This window comes from Parus major, chromosome Z, assembly GCF_001522545.3.
Source record: "Parus major isolate Abel chromosome Z, Parus_major1.1, whole genome shotgun sequence".
Lineage (NCBI taxonomy): Eukaryota > Metazoa > Chordata > Aves > Passeriformes > Paridae > Parus > Parus major.
Genome location: NC_031799.1, coordinates 49,881,202 through 49,896,293, shown reverse-complemented (window position 1 = coordinate 49,896,293; position 15,092 = coordinate 49,881,202). Strand labels below are relative to the sequence as shown.

Below are 15,092 nucleotides of genomic sequence, written 5' to 3'. Positions count from 1 at the left end.
AGGGCAATCACTTAGTTACACTGCATAGCAGCCTGCTAGACAGACAGCAAATTCATTTTCACTGAATGCATTTAATGACTCTCCTTTATTATATCAGCCTAAGTACTGAGTGGTTAATGCAAACTAATTCTAAAGTAACAGAACTGGTACACAGCTCCACTGTCTTACTTCCTTGTTGGTAACTCTGATCTTAACTGAAATTAGAAGGAGCTCAAAAGCTTTGCAGAAACCTTTCACTGAGATTGCTTACTCATTAAAGCAGTGGAAAATATGGCAAAAGACCAGCTTATGAGACTGTTTTCCCTTCAACTTTGTTTATTGATGTACTGAACATGAAAAAGTACAAAGAATCCAAACACAAAAGAAAACATGTACAACCTCTTAAATACCCAACAGAATATATTCTCTATTCCGACAAATGTGAATTAAGTCATACTATACAACTTCAAATAAATACCAGCCTTATATGTTACTTAGTGCTCTGATAAACACTGTAAAGTGAAGCCCAATTTACATGCCTTCTCATCAATGCCGTTAGTTGCTACAGTAGTATAGGAAAGAAGCATGTAGCTACTATTTCTCCCACATCGGAAAGTTTGTGATCTCTATACTATATACAACTTTTAATGCAGAGGATTAGCTTTAACAATCTAAATGCATCTAAGAATGAAGAAGTACTCAGGAAGCCAATTGACTTTTGAATAGCATTGAGTGGGTCAGCATGAAAATTTGCTTATTCACTTTAGCACGCGCTTCACAGTATATGTACTGTACTATACTGAAAATTTTGTAACTACAATTGAAAAGAATAAGAACCAAAAACAACTGCAAAGATAGTGTACAACTATGTTATGCATAGAACATTGCTTTTTCTAAGGGGAAGCGTATGAGCATCTCAGTTTATACAAAAAGCAGGACGTAACTACATAGTTGTCAGTGCATCCTGGTGAAGGCATCAAACCCTCAGCTTTTTTTAAAAAAATTTAATTATAAGCTAGATGCTAATCAGAAAATATTCTGTATTTGTTTTCCTTAAATTTCTTCAATACATGGTAAAGACTTTTTCTATTTCCCCAAATAGTGATTTAAGCATCGTACAAAGTTAAACTTCAATAGCATACAGGTATTTATGGTTTTCATATGAAAAATGTAAGGAAATTTGCTCAAAACATATGTTTATACTTGTTCTTTTACCACAAACATATTTATGGACAAAAATGTTGCATCACCATAAACAGTTGAAGCTAGACTATCTACAGACAAAAATAGCAACAGATCAGATGCACTGTAAATTCAAGTCCTCAGGACAAAAAAAAAGAAAAAAAGAAGAAAAAAAAAAGAAGCAGACCTCAAGTAACGGTGTTAATGCCATTTACAAAGAAAAAACTTATACAAAAACATTCAAAATTGAACATCACTTGGCATGTAACTTAAAAATAAACTATAATCAAAATTAGCTGAAAGGTTCATAACTTAAGGTCTTATTTACATTACACAAAGCTCAGGTGTTAGCCTTGAACATAACTTTCAAAATACCTCCTAACGTGTCCAACTGAGGCCACTTCTGCTGATTTGCTACTGCACAAACCATGCTCAATGTCTTTCGTAAGACAAAACAATTCTTCAAACAATAGCAAGTACATCACTAAACACCATGAGCTGTATCTGAAGGGAATTCTTTAGGAAGAACAGATTTTTTTTTCCCCCATATCTCAGTGTTTTAAGTTTTCTGCTTGCTCTTATATCCTCTTTTTTAAATTTCCATTTGTTTCAAAATCACAAATTAAAGTGAGCCACCTATCACTTAATAACCAGGATGATCAATGACTCCACTGATGATTACAAAAAATGAAACCAACAGTGCATCCCATTGACTTTACTTCTTAATACAAAGGTCTCAAAAGTAGTTCTACATCATAAATCTTTCTAAATTTTTTTCCCAACAATTGCAAATTTCCTGGTAAGTTTTAAAAGCTCACTAGGTGTCATACGAAGAGATTTCTCAAAGTATTCAAGTCAAAATATTTGTTCCAGGACCAGTAAAAAGTTTCTCCAAATTTTTTATTTTTTTATAAAAATAGATGCTTTTTTAAACCCACATCAAAGAGGCTCTTATCTCTTTGGCAAGGTACTGCTTTACGAAAAGTTCTCCAGTATTCTTACAATAAGCTTTTATAATGTGTTCCCATTCCCCAAACCAAATGAATATGATGAAATAAATACTGCTTATAACTTTATAAATAAACTGTAAACTTCAGATACTTTTCTTAACAAAACAAAACAATAATGCATTACAATGTAAATTAAACACAAAGCAAATCAAGAAATGACAAAAGAAAATTTATAGTACTACACAAAGCCTTGGTATTTAATTATAGGTTAAAGGCAGTCATGTATAAAGAAAAAAAAACTTCTTCCCTTAGCTGAAACATTTTAAAAGGTCCACCTTCTTCAAAGAAGGCAATAGAATACGCATTGTGACAGGTAAAAACCCTGTACCTATTGTCAATACTCAAACACAAAAGATAGTAAAGAAGTTCTAATTCAAATATTAGCAATAAAAAATCTCACATATTCTTAGGATGCTAAGTAGTCATTTTATCCCCATTTCCACGCTGGAATACAACAAAGGCATTTACGAATGCATGAAGCTTCTTGTAAATTGCCTTTGTTGTATAGTTTTCATGTATTAATGCACTGAGAGTAACTTGTTAGGCTTTGTGCGTTTTGTTTGTTTTGAAGGAGACCTGCAATACTCTGTCACCAAGGCGGTATCCATTCAGGCTGGCTATTGCCATAGCTGCCTCATCGTAGTTTGTCATAGTCACAAATCCAAAACCTTTGCACTTGTTGGTGTTAAAGTCACGGATGACCTTCACATTGGTTACTGCTCCGAAGGGTCCAAACATTTGCCAGAGGATACTCTCATCAGCATCAGGGGCCAAGTTGTACACAAAAATGCACCACCCAGTTCCTGCATGTCCAGGGATATTAATTCCGGCCAAACTGGTCATTCCATCAATGGTCATTGGAGGAAACCTACTAAAGAATGAGGGAAAACAAAATAGGATCATAAATAGCTGTTCACACAAAACCCCAGTGGAAGAAATGTCAAAATAAGAGAATGATACAGAGCTTTTCACAGAATGAACATGTTGCTCAGACTAGAAAGGTAAGATCAAAAATATTTTTTTCCCCCTAACTGTGCAAATACTATGTAAAAAATTATACACGAATACGGAGAACAGTGCTAGCTATGTCTGAAATGATGTAACAGAAAATCAAAAGGAAAGCATGCTATAAAACCAGTGAGAATTAGCAAGTCATTTGAAACAGGAGTTCCATGGAACTACTACCAAAGGCTTGTCTATTTCATGCAAAATGCGTCAAACTGAACAATCTCAGCTGAAGTCTCAACATGCAAAAATCCAACATAAGTCTTACTGAAAAGTAAGAGTTTGCAAAATACTTCAAAAGTAATTTGGTTGTTATGAACCAACTAATCCTTTATTACCTCTTTACTCCATAAGCTATGTTGAGCAGATTGTCCAACCTGCAAAACATTTAGCAACATGTTCAGTCTTCAGACTTTTCCACCCTTTAAGATTAAGGAAACTTAGTATATTACTGTCACATCCATTACACTGTACAGAACTTCATGCAATGTTCAAGTATCACCACTAAAAGAGCCATGGCACCTTATTACACCTGATACTGAATACAAAACAGATATTCTTGTGTAGTAACCACATTATAAGTTCATTTCATAAAGTGCATCATGGCCACAAATTTAGCCTAAAATCACATACTGTTACCATAAGGTTACTGTCAGTGACCACATCAGTTAAGTTATCCACATTACTAACTTGGCTGAGAAGAAAACTCTTATTGAGGCTTCCGACATGTTTGCTGACATGACTACCAAGACAGATGCAAGTAATCTGGACCACTAGGAACTGTTGTAACAAGCTCCAAAGAAAGTTTTTTTCATATTCCAACTCCTTCTGGCAATTCCAGAATGTTGGGAGGCAGAAGGCGGGTTTGGCTGAGTAGGGCTAAGGCAAAAAAAAATTAGTGTAAGGATAGTGGAGGCAAAGTCAGGTGCACATAGAAGGAATACGGAGATGTTGCTTGCCACTCAAAGGAGAAAACTGTGCGTCCCAAGCTCAACAGGAGCTGAAGCTTGCCAAAAATGCGGGGGACAGCAAAAAAGGTTTTTAAATATGTCTCAAAGAGCAGTCCAAAAATAACATTAGCCTGTTACAGAATGAGGATGATCACCCCACAAACAGGGACACAAACAGGGAAGTTTAATGCTTCCTTTGCCTCCATCTTTAATGTAGATGATGGGCTAAGAGGGTCCCAGTGTCCTCAGCTGTGAGAACCATGAACAACCCTGAACTTGTGTGGGTTATCCTGCACTAAATGGATCCCTAAAAATTTATGGGACTTGATGGGATTCATCCAAGAACATCGAAGAACTGGCCGATGCCTTTCTGAGGACTCATTCAATATTTCAATGATTTTCTTTCAATGATTTTTGAGTTGAATGGAAGCTGGCTAACACCACCTCAATTTTCAATAAGGGCAAGAAAGACGACCCTGGAAACTGCAGACCTGTCAGTCTCACTTCAGGGCCTGGTAAAATTATGAAAATTATTCTGGTGAGTACTGAAAAACACAGTCACAGCCAGCATGGCTTCATGATAGTGAAGTCCTGCTTGTCAAACTTAATTTCCTTTTATGATACAATAACTCACCCAGCTGATGTAATCTTTTTGGAATTCAGTAAAGCTTTTGATACTTTTGATGCCTCTCCAGGTATTCTTCTGGACAAAATGTGCAGCTCACAGCTGGATAAACACATCATGGGATGGGTCAGCAGGGGCTCAGGCACAAAAAGTTACAGTGAATGGGAAGACACCTGTAGTCACTACTGGGATTCCACAGGACTTCATTTTAGGCTCAGTGCTCTTTAGCATCCTCATAAATTACTTGGATGCAGGACTTGAAGAATATATACTAAGTTTCCTGACAACACTAAATTGAGACTGCCCTTACAGCAGAGAGACTCTGCAGAGAGACCTTGACAGAAGGTTGAGGAATCACCAACCACATGGCATTTCAAAAGGGAAAATGTCAGATTCTGCACCCAGGATGGGGCAACCCTAGATGTACAGACAGAACAGGGAATGAGACACTGAAAAGCATGGCACGGGACCTGGGAGTCCTGATCAAAGACAATCTGAACATGGTTCAGCAGTGCCCTGGCAGGCAGGAGGGCCCCGGTGTCCTGGGGTACATCAGGCCCAGCATCACAGCTGGGCAAGGGAGGGGATTGTCCTGCTCTGCTCTGAGCTGGGGCAGCCTCACCTCCAGTGCTGGTGCGGGTCCGGGTGCCACAATGTAAGAAATATAAAGCCAATAAGAGTGTTCAAAGGAGGGCCAAGAAAATGGTGAAGGGTCTGGAGGGGAAACTGTACAAGAACCAGTTGAGGTCACCCAGCTTGTTTAGCCTAGGGAGTCTGACAGGTGGCTGGCCTCACACTCTACATTTTCCTCATGAGAGAAAGAGGAGGGGCAGGCACTGATCTCTCCTCTCTGGTGACAGTGACAGGACCTGAGGGGATGACCTGAAGCTGTGTCAGTGGAGGTTTAGGTTGGATATCAGGAAAAGGTTCTTCATGCAGAGGGTGGCTTGGCACCGGAACAGCATTCCTAGTGAAGCGGTCATGTCACCAAGCCTGCCAGGGGTCAGGAATTGCCTTAGCCAATGCTCTCAGGCACATGGTGTAACTTCTGGGGACTGTCCTGTGCAGGGTCAGGAACTGGACTTGATGATCCTTGTGGGTGCCTTCCAACCCAGGATATTCTATGACACTATGATTTTCCAGGATGAAGTGTTTCTAGAATATATATACACACAAACATATATGCATGTATTATTTTCAAGATTTCTCAAGATGTGTATTTTCAAGATGTGTTTCTTGCCTCTCCTTCCCCCAATTATGCAATGATACCACCGCTCTAAACCCCTTGAAATTACCTATCGAATATCCAAAATATGCAGTGCATACCACTCCTATTGCTCTTACTCCTGGAATCCCTTAAACTGCTTCTTTCAAAAAAAATGTTTACCCTGAAAAAGCTCTTGTTCTTTCTGGCAAATCCCAGATACATGAAAAGGAAGTCTTATTATAGATCCTTTCCAAGACTCAATAAAATATGAGCTTAGGTAAAAAACCTACACTTGATTTTATTTTCTAGAAAGCACTGATTCTGCAGTGAGCTGGGTTTGCAGAATACACTGACCAGAAACTACCGAAACTCTAAAAGGGCAGAAAAAAGGAAATTAAAAAATACTTGACTACTATCAGTAGACAGTATAGATGACTGAGGTCTACTGCCATTGACATCAAGGGTGGAGAGAAAGGTGAATAGTTCTAGAAACACCACCAGAAACTTACAGATCCTTGTTACAAGGACAGTCAAATGAGGACTTAATACAGTAATGGTATATCACTCGTATGATTTTTCATCAGTTACCCTGAAGACTTGAAAATACTCTGGAAAAATTCTCAGGGACTTGCACTGGAAAATTTTTAAAGATGCTTTACGTAATACATCTTACAGAAACAGCAGCAATTATAATAGAGCTGCTTTTGAAAGTCAGCTCAAGTTTTCTCTTAAGAGTAAAAGGAAGCATTGTTTTTATCCTGTTGCTTTCATTATTGAAGTTTAAGCTGTTTTTAGGCTTCTGTCAACTCTCAGCAGAGATGGGGCAACTGCATCAGGTAAGCCTGTCTGAAAAGTCAACAACTAAGACTTCTTGCATGTGTAACATATTAAAGAGCTGAAGCACTGGTGCTACTTCAACTCTATCAGATCTGGGATGATGAAACACTGTAAGGAAGAAAACCTAAAAGACAAGAACAAATGATTTCTCTTTACAGTGTAAAGATTTCAAACTTGGTAAGACTGTCTTTTAGTGATGAAATATTAGCCTGAAGGCCTTGACAAAAAAAAATAAAAATCTGTCTGCAACCTCAGTTTACCTTTTGACCAGTAATTTAAACATTTTCTTCATTCCATATCAATGAAAGTGAGAGTGATTTTACTTGCCTATTTACTGCAGACTTGGTATTACTCAATGCTTGTTACCATTAAACTTGTATGTTGGGGAAATCTTATGGTGCTTTTAAGCATTACTTTATGCTTATACTTTACACTTATGTATCTCAGAAAAAAACCCAAACAAACAACTTCCCAGTGTAATGTAAATGGACATTCATAAAAATACAATTACATTTAAAGAAAAATACATCTCCACCACTCAAAATTTAAGATGCAAAGCCTAATGTTGCAGGACAAGGGTAGTCTATTGAAGTTACCTAAGTGCAAAGCTACAGGTCTTATAAAAAAAGAACCATGCCCCACCCCCCCAAGAAAAAAAACAACCAACCAAAAAAACCCCAGAACATGCACACAAACCCCTCCACCACAAACAAATTAACACCCCAGAAAAACAGAAAAACCCACTGCAAAACCAAAATACCTCTGAAAGCTGGGAGAATTTTTACAAATCATGCTACCTGGAGTATCAGTAAAATACCAATGCTATCCCAGCCAACATCTGAGTGAAACTGAACAGAAGAGTATCTTAGAATATGGGCAGTCAGAAGAACTCAAGGAGTCTGCGGGCCAAGACTTGCCAGCGTATGTTGAATGTTGTCACACAACTCATGATCTGATTTCATACAATGCACTCAACTCCATTCTGCAATTTCTGCCCCTACTCTGTCTATGGAATAATGGCAAATCTACTTCTATGCAATATTCAGAACACTGTTGCAAAGTGTAGCCCTTTTATTATCTAAGAAATGGTAAGAAGAGCCACAAAAAGCAAATAAAATTGTTTATCCCCTCTCCAACAGAACACCTACTCCTCACACGTGAGATGCAGCATGTAAGGCCAAAAGCTGAAGAAAAGAAAATATGAGAAATTCTGAAAGAAGTGCAGTCCATGAACTCTTGAATATTTTGTGATAAGCCTAGCCAATCCAGAGGTTTTGAAATTTGTTATTTTCTCTTTGAAGCAATCTGTCAACTGGTTTTGTTTCTCAAAAAATAAAACAGAAATAGTCTTTGAGTGTATTGCTATTTTACACAATCCAGTCACATTGTTCAGGGGCAGAGGGAGGATAGAAATAATCATTATCACCATAAAAAAATCCAGTGTACACATGGATGTAGGTAATACAGTGTTCTCGCCACCTGTTATTTTCAAGACACTAAACAGCTAAGGAAACTATATGGCAATTGTTTACAACATGATGGGAACACAAATCCCCAAAAAGCATATGCAGGAAACAAGTGAACAATCTTTATCATAAAAGGTTGTAACAAGTAAAGACAAAGTATGGCATGGAGAACATTGACAACTAGGCAGAGAAAGAACCTGAAAGCCAGAATGTGGAAGAGAAATGCAGGGTTAGGTGAAGAGGAAGCTGGCTGTGGCATGCCACATGGCTAAGAAAAAACAGCTAAACCTCCTAGATCAATATTAAATGAATCAACTTGCACATTAATCAAGAACAACCTAATGAAATGAAAATAATCTTTGAAAAATATGAAAAATTTAGCGCCTGAGTGCAAGAAAGATGCCACCTTGGTTTAACTAAGTATGCATATTAGACACTCAAATGTTATCAACAGGATGGCATGCATTTTTGGTTTTAGCTGTACTGTGGTGGAATAGCTCAAGTTCAACATTCATGTGTTTCCTTCCCACACAGAAGTCAGCTAAGCAGGAAAGCACAAGTGTGGAGGCAAACGAACAGACCTGTGGGAACATACAAGTTTCAGCAGAGTTGTGCACATTATCTGACTTACCTAAAACGTTGAGCCTGCTGAGCTAGAGGGGCGGGATACCTTCTGTTTGGAGAATGGTACAGCTGGGAAAGAATGGCCTGATTGGTTTTTTGGCTTGGATTGTTAGCAAACTTTACAGTGATGGGCTCTGTGGCACCTGGAGGTTTCTGGCCATTCAAGCCCTTGATAGCTTCTTCTGCTTCAATTCGCTTGTCAAACCGGATAAACCCCACTCCCCGTGACACCCCTGCACAAGGTGAAAAAAGCATACAGCAATGAATTCACAGACTCCAGAATACTAGATGTTAACTTTTTATTTGTATGGCCAATTGCTATGCTGATGGTCAAATGCTGTGGATACATGGTAACTTTGAGCTTAACAGACTTGAGTAAAAATTTTCTACTGTAATTTTGATTTTAGTTTTTAATTTAATTGATGTAAGACACATTGGTGTAAAAAGCTTTGAAGTTAGAGGGAAAACAGTGGAAACAAATATAGTGAGCCAAAGTGGAATCTGGAAACCAAGCAATTTTGTTGGATGGAGCTGAACCCAAACCAGCTGCACTGTAACCTCTGGTCAGCACACACTACTCTGCAGTACCTAAATTCACAGAAATTCTGTACATAGCTTAGTCCTCTGCTCTCTAGAAGCCAAAAAAAAAAAAAGAAAAAAAAGGCTTTTATTCTCCTGAAGTATCCCCTGAAGCTCTCTTTGGAGCAAATATGCTGAGAGGATGATGATGTGCAGATACTGTATTGCAATAATGGGAATTATGGCCATGTTTTAACAGTCAGTGGTTACCTCTAGGTAAAAGATTGGGCTTTAGTATATCACCATATGTTACTTTTAAAGGAAAGCTTTCTTGCTATAGAAAAGCCAAAGGCAACATGCAAAAGAATCCAAATGTGTTTATGGAAGGTCCTAGGAACATCACACATCAAAAATTCCATGTTTCTTAGACAAACACATTGAACGAATTAACCTTAAAGCTACTAATAGGCAACATTAGTTAGATCAATGTTTTGTTGTAATATTTCTAGTGCCTTAGAGCACCTTTACTTTTTGGTTCATGAATAACCAGATGAGTTAGACACTTGTCCTCAACTGAGAAAGACATCAATGATAAGAAATGTATTCTGTTCATAAACAACGATGATTTAAGCCATCAAAGTGATCATAAAGTTTTAAAGAGGCAAATGTCACAGCTTCAACTTTGCATTTTTTATCTGTCAGAGTTTGTGTCACAACCTCATTATTCATACCATTCTGAGCCTACTTCTTCCAAGTTACTAAAAAAGAGGCAAGAAAGCTTAAGTCTTAACAACAATCTATATGACAGAAAGTACACTGCAAATAGCAGGATTCATGAATATGAACAGAATTATCATGCATATTAAAAGTTTAATTATATTTACTTTATGGTCCATTTATTAAATTACATCTATTTCTGTGCATGAATATACAGGAACCTGCTGTGAACAGCTATTTATTGCACAAAGACGAGGAATCTGTCCAGCAAATCTACTGCATCTACAAGTCAGTTTCTGGCCTTTGGCTTTCCTTTCCAGGTCTCGCTACACTCTCAACTCAAACTATTGAAACACTCTCAAAGTATTAGGTGTCAATAATCTCATAATTGTTGATTATGAGATTAATAATAATATTGAAATTAACAATCAGTAATAAATCTCAACTGTGATTTCTTTTAACTTAGTGGAAGTCAAAGGAGTACACACAAGTTCCTCTAAAGGTCAGCCAAGACTCAAATGCTGGCATGTGCAAACTTTCCAAAGTAAGACAATTAAAAATTTTATGACCTTATACAGTTGAAAGCTGTTTGCCACTGAACAGAACATACAGCTTTGAAAAGGTACAACTATTAAAAAAAAAAAAAAATCACATCCAGCTTATTCAAGGAATAATTAGGCAAGTAAATTACTTTCTCCATCTGTTCCCCTTAGTGTTCCAGAAGAGGGAGAACTTGGAGAGTCCTGCTTCTTTGTATGCTGCTTTGTACACTCAATACTCCTGACATGTACCTGGCTTTTCTTTCAGTTGCTCATTTCTGGCAGAGGCCTCACAGCTGGTGATTCAGAAAACTATAAAGCTCCTCAAGATCAGCCATTTGAGAGAGCAAAAAAACACAAGCATTACTGTCTGAGTCTGAAGAGTAACCATAAAGTGTCACTGACAACCATTACCTGATTCACACACATACTGTAATAGCGCAAATAGTTTGTTACATCTTAGTACTTTAAGGCATGGATAAACACAGAACTTAACTGCTCCTGAGTAACTCAAAGTTTGTGTGTGCACAAATTTAATGAGCTAGCCTAAAAAACAGTCTTAACAGCAACAGCAGGTCTGGGGCTTCTGTAATCCTAGCCTCAGAGAACCAGCTGTGCATTTCTGCACAAAATTTTCTTTTTAGAAAAAGCAAGTTTAATAGCATTTTGTCAGGCACTGGGAGACTATTTTCATGCAGTAGCTTGGAAAGGAAGATTATGGCAGCTATAAATTTATTACAACTCATCAAAACAAGCTTCAAACCTGAACCTTCAGGGTGGAAATGACCCAATCTGGCGCAGTACACTACAGAGCCTATTTTTGTCCATGCATATTTATTAACAATTCCAGGAGAAAAATGCACTTTCTGGCCTACATACACCTTTTATACATTATAGAGACAAGACAACTGTACTGAAAGGTGAAATATTTCTTGAACTGTGAATCCATGAAAGGCCATGTAAAACTGCCTACTTACCAGTGACTTGGTCAACCAGAATACGAGAAGTAATAATACGGCCATATTGGGAAAAGAGCTGTTCCAGTTCTTTCTGAGTCATTGTTTTTGGAAGTCCACTAACATACAAATTTGCATCTCTGATAGAAGCCGAACTTGGTCGTGCATAAGAAACCTTAGGAAAAAAAAAAAAAAACCAACCTAGAAAACGAACACTTTTAAACTAGCTGAAATAAGACAGTATTACTTGTTCTTGGACATTAAAACATCTCCAACAGCAGACAGAACAGTTAACTTTGCAAAGCTAATTCAGTGGGAGTTTTTCCTGTCTATTTGTTTTTTGGTTTTGGGATTTTTTTCTGGAAGCTGGCTTCCAAAACACAGAAGGAATGCAACTTAGACCACACAGGAGAAGCTGACTACAAGGACTCATATACAAAAAGTACTTCCAAATAAATGAGGAAAAGTACACATTCCAACAAGCTTTGGTGAAGAATAGTCTTAAGATTAAAGCGATAAATTTAAGAAGTTCCATGAATTCTCCTTATAAAGCACTAAAACATACAAGGAATTGAGATTTCAGTAGGCCAAAGGCATATAAGGACAGTCTGAAGCACTTCGAGGTTTCCAAGTGTTTTTCAAGTGCTGTGTCTTTTGTAGGTGTTGAGCTTGCTACCAAATAACACAATCACAATCACTCATGACATCAAGATGAACTCTGCTACAGCACTTTCACAGCCTAAGAATGAATGGCAGAAGTAGGAGTCCAATATGTATTTTGCCTGTTCAGCAGTTTATCAATTTCTGCAAGAGGCCTTAAAAACAAATGTCATTTAGCAGTGAACTTCTTGGACCCTTTTGGACAAAAGTTTAACCTGCTGCCTTGACACGTCAGTCAAAATATTTTAATATGATCGAGTAGATTCTTTCACCTTTAGACACATGCTACAAAACAACATGTTCACTACTTCCTACTGATGTCTGCACAAGTGGTTTTACTACAAGACTGATTAGGACAGAACATCTGTGCTTATCAAACAGGCCAGAATACTTCATCTACGCTTTTCACCTATGTAAAAGTAAAAAGGATCCTCAAGTAGTAGTCAGATTTATCTCCTTTCCTACCCTCCCCTTCCACACACTGTTAGCCAATAGTGGGCAAAAGGAACTTGATTCTGTCATTGTGTCTTTTAGCCTAATTCTTTGTTTTTTCTTTTAAAATCCTTCCTGTCTCATTTCCATGCAGATCAGCAGACACTTAAGACTGCTGTGGAAGCAAAAGAGAAGACAGCTGGAGATTAAACAAGCAATACCCTGAACACTGCTGTGTCCTTCAAGTTCCACACCAATGCTTTGTGTGCTGGCTGAAGAGGACTGACCTCAAAAACTTGTAGGTATCCAACATGGAACCTTCTATGTCACATTGCCTTGTTCTTTCCACATGAGAGCAACACGAGCTAAAGCCCTACGTTCAAAGTTACAGGAAAACAGAGAGTAAAGTTTGCCTGCATTCAGCCAAAGAAGCAACAAAGACAGCTATCCTTTTCTACCAGGAAGAATAAAACAACAGCTAAGGAATAAACAAACTTGCTCAACTTGCCCATTTGGCCCTAAGCTTGTATAAGAAGTAAATTTCCGTAACTCACTTGGCAGGACTTTAAGGAGACCCAAGGCTAAGGAATGGAGAAAGACTGTCTGGGGAACAGGACTAGTCCTAGTAAAATCATGAATCACCAAACCCAAGCAGACACTCTCTTTCAAGGGGAAATTCACACTGCTGGACACGTGCTGCCACATATAAAAACAAACTCACAGAGAGTCTATCAGAAGAGAAGAAAACTGCAAAAAGTATTTGCTAACTTACTGCAAGTTTACCTTATGCTACAGTACTGGTATCTGTCAAGATATAAAGCAGCTTCTGGAAAGCTTTCTCATTTTCCTCTGGTGAGTGAGTATGAGTTCTTGCATGGTGACAGCTGGTCCAGTATTGCCCATGCCCTCACTGGTGAAAGACATTTCAAATAGTTTGACATAGCAGCCAAGGCCTATATTGAACGTAATTTCAAGAATCCAAGTAAATGGAAGCAATACTCTAGCCAGTATACACTACAGTTATAAATCAAATTTCACTGTCATTACCTTCAAGTGACTACTCTAACACATTGAATTTGGGCAGTAATAACACATATTAAAAAATCAGTTCATCAATATCTGAACGCTGCATTTAATCATCTTGCTAAGGACCAGAACTACTGGTCAGGCAAGAAATCTGAAACAAACATGTAATTTCAGAAGTACGATGTAATTTAAATCATTACCTCTAGAGAAAAACAAAGACACCATGAAATATTACTGGCAATCCTATGTCAAGAACCTTGCCTAGAGTATGTGATCTACATGGGACATATCCCTCATCATTTTTGATGTCAAGGTCCAATCATTTCACTTGTGACACACATTTAAAGCAGAACTACTCCACACTTATCTCCCTACCTATATCCTGTCAGTTTGCTCTTTCAGTAACTACCTGCTGATAGTTCTATATTTAGTCTCTTTAAACAACTTTTATATGGACTGAATTAACTCTGCCAAGATTTCAATTCCACAGGTAATTCAACAAGTGAACATTACAGCTATGTGGTATCAAAACCACTGAACACAAGGCAAGTCAAGAAACAGCCTGAAAGCCTGCAGTTTTAAATATTGAATGATGACACACACTTTACAACACTTAACAGGCACTACTCTGGAGAAACCAATTTAAAATTCAGTTTTACTGAAAATTTCCACTGTAGTTCATAGGAAATACACTTGTTTCCATAAATGCAAACATTACACCACTAAGTCTAGGTATTTTCACTGCTTTAATACTTAATTTCCTAATAACAAGATGAAGTGATTCACAATTTTCAAGTGAAATCTGTTAAAGTTAGCAGGTTAAACATAGAAGTTACTGTCGTGGTTTAAAACCAATAACTAAGAAAATTACTTATTTCTTGCTGTGAGATACGGATTAGAACAAGAGCAAAACAGGTTAAAACTTAAAAGGAATAAACAAAGTTTATTGACAAACTACAATAATAAGAACACCAGAATAAACTTCCAGAAAAACCTTTTCATCCCCTATCCACCCACTATTCCTTTGTTCACATGACAACAGAGACAAAAAACATTGGAACTTTGGTGGCTAAAACAGTCCCAATTCTTGCTACAGTCTTTTCACCAGTCCTTGTAGAGAAACAGAAGTTTCTTCTTGTTAATTTATGGAGTTTCTCACAAGAAAACTATTTTTGTTATCGTTTTCCATTGCCCTGATGTCAGCTGCTCAGAGCTGCTGTTATCAGAGCCCACCCCTCCCATTTTCACATCACTCTGAGGTGTGTATTATGGGCCATGAGTCTAGGGATAGCATTTTTAAGGATGAGTATTCAAAGGCAAAAAAAGTCTTCTTCATCTGTTTCTGTGAGCTTCACCAG

At 37.7% G+C, this 15,092-nt stretch overlaps 1 protein-coding gene across 11 annotated transcripts in view; it reads right to left on the bottom strand.

Annotated features, from left to right (window-relative positions):
• Positions 1 to 297: 297 nt before the first annotated feature.
• The window catches only part of ELAVL2 (ELAV like RNA binding protein 2), an 89,512-nt gene continuing 74,717 nt past the window's right edge, over positions 298 to 15,092 (bottom strand). For 4 of the 11 annotated variants that reach the window (XM_015615134.2, XM_015615135.3, XM_015615142.3 and 1 more), the window contains 4 exons: positions 11,638 to 11,791; positions 8,893 to 9,118; positions 3,515 to 3,553; positions 298 to 3,042 (listed from right to left, as the gene is read on the bottom strand). In XM_015615134.2, the coding sequence (XP_015470620.1) occupies positions 2,712 to 3,042; positions 3,515 to 3,553; positions 8,893 to 9,118; positions 11,638 to 11,791 (750 nt within the window). In that variant the 3' untranslated portion in view covers positions 298 to 2,711. The remainder of the gene's footprint in view (positions 3,043 to 3,514; positions 3,554 to 8,892; positions 9,119 to 11,637; positions 11,792 to 15,092) is intronic. The other 7 variants (XM_015615136.1, XM_033520526.1, XM_033520527.1 and 4 more) reach the window with 3 other exon arrangements.